Source organism: Glycine max, chromosome 20 (assembly GCF_000004515.6).
Source record: "Glycine max cultivar Williams 82 chromosome 20, Glycine_max_v4.0, whole genome shotgun sequence".
Lineage (NCBI taxonomy): Eukaryota > Viridiplantae > Streptophyta > Magnoliopsida > Fabales > Fabaceae > Glycine > Glycine max.
Genome location: NC_038256.2, coordinates 5561202 through 5573232, shown reverse-complemented (window position 1 = coordinate 5573232; position 12031 = coordinate 5561202). Strand labels below are relative to the sequence as shown.

Here is a 12031-nt window from a genome sequence, read left to right as displayed (position 1 = left end):
ATAGATATATATATAGGGAGAGAGAGAGGGGGGGAGAGAGAGAGAGAGATATCTATATATATATATATATATATATATATATATATATATATATATATATATATATATATATATATATATATATATATATATATATATATATATATATATATATATATATATATATATATATATATATATATATATATATATATATATATATATATATATATATATATATATCACAACCAAAAAAATTGTTTAGCAAACAACAAATTCGATTGCTAAAATTGTTAGCAACCGACTAAGTGCATCGCAAAAACATTATCGCTAAGCCCTTAGCGACCAAATTTCAATTCAGTGGCTATATATAATTCAGTGGCCGGGTATTTGGTTGTTATTTTGCTTGGGAACAAATCAACAACCGAAACATTCAGTCTCTAGCTTGATCGCTAATAAATAAGAATTTTAAATATAAATTAGAATATTTGGTCGCTAATTCGGTCTCTACTAAACAATTCAATAAATAAATTTTAAAATTTGGTCGCAAAATCGATCTCCATTGAATAATTAATTTTTAAATGAAATTAAAAATAAATCTATTTGGTCGCTAATATTATAATATAAAATGAATTTAAAATAATTTGGGTCGCTAATTTGGTCGCTATGTAATAATTAATTTTTTAATATAAAATAAATTAAAACCATATTTCGGTATCTAATTTGGTCGCTATTTAATAGTTATTTTTATGTATAAAATATATTGAAAATACAATTCAATTGCAATTTGGCAATGAATTTAAAAATAAAATAAATCTGTCGCAGATTCGGTCGCTAAAAATATGCTATATTTTTTTTTTTTTGATTTATTACATTTAGACCTGCTTAATAATTATTGAGTATAATAAATATAATTCTTAATTAAATTGTACAATCAAAATTATAAATAAAAGTTGACATTCATAATGTGTAAATATATTTAATAACAAATTTCTAATTAAAGATTGATAAGGTACAAATTCAAAGTTTTCAAAGTATCACAGTCCAAGACAAACAAGGTAATTAAACTACATTCCTAACACTAAGTCACACAATTTAATACTATTCATAAAACCTACTAGTTGAACCCACTTTTGACAAAAGAAAACATCAAATCTACCATGCATATACTAATATTCTTATAAAACTTAAAATTGTGAGTACAAATATTATACCTATTGTAGCGTGTATTGGAATAAATACTAAACTCTGAGAAAAAGAAACAATTATTGAAGAAAAAAAAAAAGAACCGGTTTTCCTACAATGTAAACTGTCAAGAAAAGAAATTGACAAGATTAAAATGATAGGAAAATATAAATAAGGTAAAGTTAAAGTAGATAAAGTACAGCAAACTTAGAGAAGTTACAATTAAAAGTGTAAAGCTTAAATAAATATAATTATGAGTCCCCCTATATTTCAAAATTCACTAAGTCTCCATAGGAGAGACTAGAACCATGGTCTTTAGAGTGAGTAGCACACTCCTTTACCAATACATCCACATGACCATTTAGATATTTGGTGCAAAATATAGTATTATTATAAGTTTTATGCGAAAATAATTCAAAATTCAAACTTTATTCTTTTTTAATTTATTATATTTTTATAATCTTATATATTGCCTTTTAAAATATAATATATAAGATTAAATTCTATTGTCGCATAAATTAGAATATGTATAGTTATATAAGCTTTATTTTTATTTTATATATTATATTTTTATAATCTTATGTATTTTTATTACGTTATTCAAAACTTATTTTAGATAGTAAAGATATAGTATAAATTTTATCTTAAATTTATATTTTTTATATAAATTATAATTTCATAAAATGATATTGTTTTATTATATTTTAAAATATTTATATATGTGATTTAATGACATTATTTTTTTTTACCTATATTAAGATATTCTTGTTATTTATTATAATATTATATATATATATATATATATATATATATATATATATATATATATATATATATCAATATATTGTGTTTAAGGATGTGCAAAAGTGAGGAGCTAGCATATAGTGAATAATCTTGGACAATTGCTCATTAATATTGATTCTTCTAGAGTTTTCTTATTTACTAGCCTATGTCACTGCATATTTGTTATGTGTCTACCACCTCAAGAAAAGGAATGTAAGTGAAGCTTTTAATGTGTCATAAAGCTAAAATTAATCAATGACATATAGCTAATAATTAGGAGAAAATGACACAAAAATGAACAATGAAATAATTTATGCATTTATCTCCTTTCAAATCTATAAAATGGTTAATGACATAGTCACTTACTCATGCATTCTGATTTCAATTGTAAAAACTCCTTAGTTATACAATTTAAGAAAACCAACTTTCAGTGAAGTAGGTATAGAAATATATTGTAAGCATAACAAAAGGAATGAGGGAAATTAAAAATAGTCTAAAATCAATAAAAATAATAAGTAAAAAAAAGGATTTTTTTTTAAAAAAAAGAAAAGATAGTAGGATTGGAAAAAAATAAAGAAGCCTACAGAACTTAACTAAAAAATGGTAAAATTTTAAAGTTAAAAAATAGAATCTTTAATTAAAAAATTATAAGTCTTTTTATTTCCACTTGGATGAAATATATTTAAAGATATAGAAACATCTATGTTCTGTATATAAAACTTTAATGCTTACATGCATTAAATTTCTTAGATGGTCTATTCTTGAGTCTTGAAATTTAGGATTGAAAAAGGAGGTAAAAGTTCTTAAAACTAAAATTTTATAATTTTTCCTTTTTTTAAAAAAATAGAAGTTACATAGACATAGACATGGACAAAATAGACAAAAGTTAGATGATAAGTGTGTAAAGCAAGTGAAATTGAAATGGTAAAATTAGGACACGGGAACTAACAAGAACTCCAAATTAATAAGAACCTGCCTACTAGCAACAAAAAAAAAAACATTATCAAATGCAAACATTTGAGTTCTATATTTCATGACATAACAACTTTTTATCATACAAGCTCCCTATTTATAAATCGATTTCCAAATTTAGTGTCTTGATCATCATAATACACATACCAAAATAAAAATAAATAACACACATTTAAATAGGAAACAAATTGACTAAGAATTCTAGTATAACCAGGACAAAGCATATGTTAAATTAATTCTAAAGTATTTTTCAATTAAAAAACATTAAGGTTATTGAAAGAATGAATGGGCGAGGCAAATTGTGTGTTAGGCAACACATTTGTTCTGTTATTTATTGATTGATTTACAAGCAATTAGAGCCTAATCTCAACAGACCAAAAACTAATCTCTAGGTTGTAACACCCCATTTTCCTTTTTTGTAAAGAAAATTAATTAAAAGCGTTTTTAATTAAAATAAATGAGTTTTTAGAAAATAAAAAGAGAGTTTTAGAAAATAAGAGAAAGGTTTATTTATCTTTTTTTATTTAATAGAGAGAAAAGAGTGTTTTTTTAATTAATAAAATAAACTAAAAAATAGGAATAAGAATTAAGTCATTAGATTTCTCACTATATAAAGGAGATTTTAACTCTCGGAACAGTTTTACAAAACATTTTCTACATTCTCTGTTTCTTTTTCTCTAACGCTCAAGAACCCTAATAGAGCAACCAGAAGACGAGCTCTAGAGAGCACCAGAAATGCTGCCATTGCTAACGGAGAACGCTTGAGCGACTACATCAAGGTAAGGGATGAGTTACTCATGCTTGGGGATTAGGATGAATATGTGTAGGGATCCCTAGAGGATCAATTTTGGGTTATTTTGGATTGTTTTATGAAATTCAATTATGTTCTTATGCTTTTATTCATGAACTGATTGTGTTTGACGGACCAATTGATGTCCCGATGTGAAATTGTTGTGAAATTAATATATTCTTGTGTTGAGTGTGAATCCTAGAAATTGGGTTTTTTTAATTAGCGTAATTTCTAAAATTACCTTAGTGTTTTATTATATGAGATATTTGAGTGTTGCAGCAATTTGTCTCTAATCATTTGCAAATTCTCGAGACTGCATATTTGTTATCCTTGCGTGTAAATTAGATATGCCAAAGGTAGACATTGATTGGATATTGTTTCATTAATTTTATACGCAAATAGATAGTAATAAGGAAAATGAATGAGTCATGGATTAACTATCTATATGTTATCCAATATCTGAATGTGGGTGGGTATATATATTTTTCCACGTGTATGTGTGTGAGTGAACATTCACCGACCTTCATTGATAGTGGATGGTCACTTAATTAGGTAAAAATAAAAGAGATGAGTTCATGAATTAATCGAGCTGGTTGTTAAGTAAAGATAAAATAAGAGTTTAAGCATTGTAATTTGTTTAACGAAACAATGGTGAATAAAATCTATGTTCATATGGATACAGGGAGTATATGTGGCTATGATTCCTAATTTGCAAGTGTTTAGATGTTAAGTATTATAGTGAAACATGTTTTGAAGTCCAAAGGATGGGGAATTCATTTAGTGGTAAGAATGGAATTAAAACTCTCAGACAATTGCTGTCAAATTTTGACAGCAAAGGCGTTGTCTTGTACATATTTGTATAAACAGGTCTCAAGGAGTTAGAAGCTACTATTTTCTGGTTCTTTAGCTCTACGAGTCCTTTTTCTAATATATATGTGTGGGGTAGAGGGTATCACATAGCCTAATAATTAGTAACTGATTTTTATAATCTAATGAACACAAATACGGATGGTTGACTATATATTCTAGCATTCATGTTAGTATTTTAATCTACATGTTAATATTATAACAACAATCAATTCTAGCATTCATGTTAGTACCGACCATAGAAGAATTTAAAGAGATCTTGGGATGTCCGCTAGGAGGAAGAAAAACATATCTTTTTTCTGGGTTCTATCCCTCCATGGCGAGAATAGCTAAGGTAGTCAAAATCTCGGCGCAAGATTTGGATTGAGTAAAAAAAATAGAAATGGGATAGTCGGAATACCAAGGAGGCATTTGGAGGAAAAGACGAAGGCGTTGGCAGATCAAGGTAAATGGGCTTCATTCATTGATGTCTTGGCACTATTGGTATTTGGAGTTGTCCTCTTTCCAAATATGGATGGGCTAGTGGACTTAGCGGCGATCGATGCCTTCCTTACTTGTCACCATAGCAAGGAGAGTCCAGTCATTGCTGTCTTGGCCAATGCCTATGACACCTTTGACTGAAGATGCAAAAAGAGTGGTGCAAGGATTGTTTGTTGCACACTAGCTCTTTATGTGTGGCTAGTCTCGCACCTCTTTCGTCATGAAAATAGACCCGTCTATCCCCTACAAGGTCATCGCTTGTGTGCCGAGAAAGGGAAGGAAAATTGGGAGCAACTCTTCGCTAGTATGGTAGGGGCATCTATTAATTGGTTCCCCCGATGGAAAGAAGGAAGAGCCGGGGTTTTGTCTCATGTGAGGGATTCTCGAATGTACCCTTGATGGGAACAAGGGGTTGTATCAATTATAATCTTGTCCTTGCCATAAGACAACTTGACTACCCCATGAGAGGAGCACCGTTGGAAGAAAGCATCACACCTTTCATCACATGGGGTTTCAGTGACCCCAATGCGAGGATACTTCAAAGAGTCCACAAAGCATGGAGGGCGGTGCAAAAAAAAGACAAGGAGCTTAGAGGAAGCCGCAATGGGATCAACGTGAGCTATCATAAGTGGCTGAAGGCTCAGATGCAAGAGTTGGATTGGCTCCTAAAGGTAAAGGTTTCAAGTGAGGAAGGGGCTAAAATCCCTGAGGAGAGTGAGGAGGTGCAAGCCTTAAAGGTGGAACTTGAAAGAGCACAAGTGGTCAAGGAAAAGTTCAAGACGACATCCATCAAGGTCTGGAAAGAGTGAGACAAGCTGAGGGACGTCAACATGGCCACAGCCGAATCATTGGAATGGGAAACAAAGAAGGCCCGAAAGGAAGAATGGGGTCGAAACAAGTTCCGAGGAGCTTTGTGGGGCAGCAACAGCAAGCTCAAGCTTCGAAGGACTGAGAGAGACCAGTCGAGAGTCGAGGGCATGATATTAGAGGACAAGTTGAAGGCTTGTCAAAGGTCAAATAAGAGTTTGTCCGAACAATTGAGTAGGATGGAAGAAAATATGTGGGCCATCATTGATCAATACAAAGAGAAGCTAAGTCTAGCTTTAACCCATGAGCAAAGGCAAGAGGATGAGTATGCGAAGGTATCGATCCTGCAAGCAGAAAGGGAAGCAAGGGAGAGGGTGATAGATTCATTACACAAAGAAGCAATGATGTGGATGGATAGGTTCGCTTTCACTTTGAATGGGAGTCAAGAGCTTCCAAGGCTGCTAGCCAAAGCCAAGGCGATGGCGGACGTGTACTCGGATTCTGAGGAAGTTCATGGGCTCCTCGATTATTGTCAGCACATGATCAATTTGATGGCCCACATAATTAGGAATCGCTAAGGCGTTTGTATTTTTCGCTTTAATTTTGACAAGATGAACATTTTGTTCCTTAATAAAAATGAGTTTGGTTCAATCCTATGCCTTTGCTCAAGATTCTGTGCGAATCCAATAATTTGAAAACTTATCTTTAGCATGCATTCATGTTTAGTTCTTTGTTGCATTACTCACAACATTTTTGTTCTTTTAGGAGAAAACACCATAACTAAACATGCTTTAAGGCACCCCTATCGAACCCGTTCTAAGACTAAAGTCATGGGCAAAATAGAAGAGGTGCAAGAACAAATGAAGGCCGATATGGTGGCCATGAAAGATCAAATGGCTTCCATGATGGAAGCCAAGCATGAAGAGAATGATGGAAAGTAATGCGGCCACAGCTGCCATCGCCAGTGCCACCGCTGAGGCAGATCCTACCCATCCATGTGCCATAAATCAAGCGTATCAACCCATCCCGACATGGTGGGACAAGGAGAAGATGTTGAGCAGCACCGACAGTCCACACATGGGGCATAATAGGAATGCTTACCCCTACAGCTTACCCCCCAATTATATGCCACCCACCATGCATGTGCCTAATGAGAATGTTAATCATGTCATTCTCGTTACCGTTGAAGGTCAGCAACCCCAGCCTATAGGAGGCACCCACGAAGAACCTCGGGAGTGTGCTCAAGGGGACCTCGACCCATATCCCACTTTCACCACCGAGGGACCAACATATAATGCTATGCCCCAGCCTAACACCGCGGGAGCTCCTTAACCTCGCCCTCTGCGACCACTGTATGTCTCAGTAGGGGGGCTGCCTCCGGCAATGGAAGGAAGAGAGAAACTTGATCTCATCAAAGAGAGATTAAGAGTCGTCGAAGGGTTTGGTGATTACCCTTTCGCCGACATGACTGGATTGTGTTTGGTACCTGATGTTGTCATCCCTCCAAAATTCAAGGTGCCAGATTTTGATAAGTACAAGGGGACCATTTGCCCCAAAAATCACCTGAAGATGTATTGCCAGAAAATGGGGGCGTACTCTAAGGATGAGAAGTTGTTGATACATTTCTTCCAAGATAGTTTGGCTGGAGCAGCGGTCATCTGGTATACTAATCTGGAGGCTTCTCTCATCCGTTCATGGAAAGAGTTAATTCATGCCTTCATTAGGCAGTACCAATACAATACAGGCATGGCTCCCGACAGAACCCAGCTACAGAATATAAGTAAGCGAGAGCATGAGTCATTTAAAGAGTACGCCCAACGGTGGAGGGATTTGGCAGCACAAGTGGCACCCCCCATGGTGGAAAGAGAGATGATCACAATGATAGTGGACACACTGGCGGTGTTCTACTATGAAAAGTTGGTGGTCTACATGCCCTCTAGCTTCGCGGATCTAGTATTTGCGGGCGAGAGGATTGAAGTGGGCCTGAAAAGAGGGAAGTTCGACTATGTCGCCCCTGCCGATACAAGCAACAGAAGATTCAGAGCAAGTGGGGCAAAGAAGAAAGAAGGGGATGCCCACGTCGTGACTTCGACCCCTACTTGGCCGAAACCCCAGCAAACCCCTCACAACACCTACCAATATTCCCAACATCAACCAAGCATTTCAGCCCGTGCTGGAAACCCTTCCAACCTGGCGCCCGTCCAGCAAAGGGTACTCGCTCAACCACAAAGGGCCCCCACTTAAAGCCTGACTCTTACACAACCTCGCCCCGCCGGCATTTCCAATCCTGTCACGAGTGCCAATTCGGGGAGGAACCCTCTAGTGAAGAAGCTTTCGGAGTTCGCCCCAATTCCGATGTCGTACGTGGATTTGTTGCCATCTTTGATCGCCAACCAAATAGCGGTGGTAACCCTCAGAAGGATTTACCAGTCTCCTTTCCCTCGATGGTACAACCCCAATGCAACTTGTGCTTATCATGGGGGTACCCTGGGGCATTTGATAGAACAGTGTGTGGCCCTCAAGCATAAGGTCCAAAGTTTGATCGACGCGGGGTGGCTAACATTCCAAGAAGACGACCCAAATGTAAAGATAAATCCGCTTACCAATCATGGGGGACCAGCTGTCAATGCATTAGAGGAATGCGGACCTCAGAGACCGAAGCAGTTGAAGGACGTGGTAACCTCGAGGAGGTTTATGTTGGAAGCCTTGCGCGAGGCGGGCTTCATTTCCTTTGATGGAGGTGAGGGGGATAACTGCTTGATACACCCGGGGGAAGCACACAATGTAGAAGCATGCCCTGTGGTAGAGGATTTGCTGCAAGGGATCATGGACCAAGGCCAGTTTGAAATTAGTGACGCAAGGAAGGAGGAGCAACATGTGTGCATGCAATCAGTTGACAAATGCCCAAGCAATCCCAAACCTTTGGTGATCCACTTCACCAGGGATGGTGCCTCCCAAAAACCCCGAGGCTCCCAGCCTATCCTGGGTAAGAAGCCTGTCCCTTTCCCTTACAGAAGCAACAAGGCGGCCCCATGGAGGTACGCCCCTCAAAAGCTCAACGAAAAGAAGGACAAGGTTGTCGGAGATGATCTATCCTTTGCCAAAGTTACTAACATCATGGGCATGAGCGGTGTGACCCGTAGTGGGCGTGTCTTTGCGCCACCCGACCCGTTGGTGCGGTCCAAGGACGTGAAGGGAAAGGTGAAGGTAGGCAAAAAAAAAATGACAAGGCAAGCCCGATTCTCGATGAGGAGATCCTGGCTGGGAGATTTGCTAAGGGAGAGGAAGACTTCGACAGGAAGAAGATATCCGCTAAAGAAGCAAATGAGTTCCCTCAGATCATTCAACAAAGCGAGTTCAAAGTGATTGAACAGCTCAATAAGACCCTAGGTAGGGTCTCGTTGTTGGAACTACTCATGAATTCTAAGCCTCATCAGGCACTTTTGGTCAAAATATTGAATGAAACCCATGTAGCCCAAGACATATCCGTGGAGGGCTTTGGGGGCATCATCAACAATATTACTGCCAATAATTACCTCACCTTTGTCGATGAGGAGATACCCGTTGAGGGACGGGGACATAATACGGTCTTACATGTGTCTGTCAAGTGTTTGGACCACGTCATGGCCAAGATGCTCATCGATAGCGGCTCATCGCTGAATGTCATGCCCAAAAGTACATTGGACAAACTGCCTTTCAATGCGTCACACCTGAGGCAGAGCTCCATGGTGGTACAGGCTTTTGACGGAAACTGCCGGGACGTGAGAGGGTAGATTGATCTCCCAATTCAGATTGGACCCCACACCTGTCAGATCACTTTCCAAGTGATGGATATCAACCCAGCCTACAGCTACCTTTTAGGCCAACCTCGGATTCACTCGGTCGGGGTAGTCCCTTCAATGCTCCACCAAAGGTTGAAGTTCATGGTAGAGGGGCAGTTAATCATCATCTCAGGGGAGGAAGACATTCTGGTAAGTTGTCCTTCTTCTACGCCATACGTGGAAGCCACAGAGGAGTCCTTGGAGACATCCTTTCAAGCGTTGGAGGTGGTAAGCAATGCATATGTCGAGTTCCCCCCCGGTGCAACCACATTCATCCAGCGCCGCGTTGATGGTAGCTCGAGTAATGTTAGGGCACGAGTACGAGCCCGGAATGGGATATAAGCCTACACGCACCGACGTAAGGAGAAGCACCCTAGAAAAAAAAGGGCCGAAGCATGGGCCAGCAACAAGGACTGCAAGTGAAAGGGACTCCCTTATGCCACATCAATGAAAGCTTCATTAGCACGGGCTGGATATGTGAAGGGTGGATCACCATGATCAATGATGAAGTCCCTCAAGAGCAATCAAACTGGGTGCAGCCATGCCCGCCTGAGTTCGAGTTGGGAAACTAGTAAACTATCAAACAACCCGAAATTTCTGTGGCAAACATAATGTAATTTGTTAGTCCAAACCCTAGAGTTGGGCCTAGGCTTTAGGGTTTCTCCCTTTTTTGGCTTGTCGTTTGCTATCGAATATATATATATATATATATATATACCTGAAAAATGGCTAAATGAAAGGGTGCCTCACAACATACTTGAGGACTCCTTATATAGCCAAAAATCTAAGACCGGTAGTTGCCGGTAGTTTTGACCGGGACTATTTGACTGTTTGTTACAAGACAAGTAGTTTTGACCGGGACTTTAATGGCTACAGGACAGGTAGTATTGTCCAGCATTAATTACACATTAATTACAAACAGACGGTTTTGTGACCGAAATTAAATTTATTCTAAACAGATACCAAAACAATCATCTTCGTTTTGGTAAAAGGGATCTTCTTCTTCTTCTTCAGCAGAACTCGTTTCTTCCTTCTTTGAGGATGAAGCTTCTTCTTCCTGCTGTAACATTTGCAGAACTTCCTTCAGATTTTTAGCTAAGACCTCCTTTGATGTCGATCCTGCTAAAAATGCCGCCAGATGAGACTTTTGGTTCAAGAACACAGAAGTTTCTGGATCAGCTGGTTTGAGGAATTCTGGATGGGATTGGAACCAGAGTTTTACTTGTTCTGGATCCGCTTTAGATGAGTCAAATTGTGTCCACCATTTTACAAATGCGTGTCTTTGTAGTGATGGATATTGGTTTGTCTTTTCAGTCTTGCTGTAACGATATTGCCATGAGAATATCCATGACAGTGCAAAGCTTGAAAAGTATTTAAGATCTGCTGGAATTCGTGATTCCTGCGAATTGTATTGCTTCTTAAATTGGGCAAATCCTTGTTGGACCGTTTCTGGGAATATCTCTGGGATTGGTCCAAAGAAGTCCCACCATTGCAAAAACCAATTGGGAAAATTGTAAATTGTATTGGTCTTGAAATATATCAGCCATGAATGCTTGAAGCGGGTATTTTGGTGCCAAAACACCTTAGTCCAAGCATCAACGTAATCCCAATAGGTATAACCTACCGGATCAAATGGGACTGAGAATCTCTTTCCTTTGTTCAAGTCCAAACCAAAGTGTCTTGGTTGAAGAACTTTTAATATTTGGATTGTCGAGTGGGTGTTTAATGTTTGGTCTTTTGGATCTTTGAAGTGTTTGATAGATACTGAGTTTGAATCTACCAAAATCAATTCATAAAAAGTTCTTGTCTTCAAGATGGTGGTTGGTTTGTAGTGAAATCCTGGTGGGAAAGCCTTGGCCGTCGCCTTGAAGGGATTTTTGTCCCAAAATTCAGGTTCCATCTGCAAAACAGTTAACAATTTATTTTTATAAACATAATTGTTAGTTTGTTTGGTAGGTGGTGTTTGAGCTTTGGCTAAAGGTAGTTTTCCTCTAGTATTGGTGGTTGTTTTGGTCATTGACACATTTTGGATCATTGTTTGTAAATTTGATTCAGATTCATCATCAGATTCTGAGGCAATGTCTGCCCAAGATTTTTTGATTATTTTTGGAAATTTGGTCAGACCCATGTCTTGAAGGGCCTGAAGGGTTTCAATTGGCCATGCATAGTCAGCCGATGTTTGTTTGGCGGTTGCCGGTTTGGGAGATTCCTGAGTGGATGGCTCAGGATTGATTGAGGCAATCTGGGTTGATGACCTTTCTAAATTGGTTTTCTGGGTAGATGACCCAGCCTGGGTTGGTGACCCAGAAGAGGTTGATGATTTCTTGATGGTTGGCTCTGGAAGAGC

The 12031-nt window shown here is 37.8% G+C and overlaps 1 protein-coding gene across 1 annotated transcript; it reads left to right on the top strand.

The window, feature by feature from the left end:
- Positions 1-8218: 8218 nt before the first annotated feature.
- LOC113000707 (uncharacterized) lies at positions 8219-9636 on the top strand. Its single transcript, XM_026127375.1, has 2 exons — positions 8219-9070; positions 9142-9636. The coding sequence occupies exons 1-2, from the start codon at positions 8219-8221 to the stop codon at positions 9634-9636; spliced, it is 1347 nt and encodes a 448-aa protein (XP_025983160.1).
- The last annotated feature ends 2395 nt before the right edge of the window (positions 9637-12031 follow it).

Coding starts and splice junctions, on each gene's coding strand:
- LOC113000707 (XM_026127375.1), top strand. CDS start 8,219: ATGTCGTACGTGGATTTGTTGCCATCTTTGATCGCCAACCAAATAGCG. Junction 9,071..9,141: donor ACGTGAAGGGAAAGGTGAAG/GTAGGCAAAAAA, acceptor AGATTTGCTAAG/GGAGAGGAAGACTTCGACAG.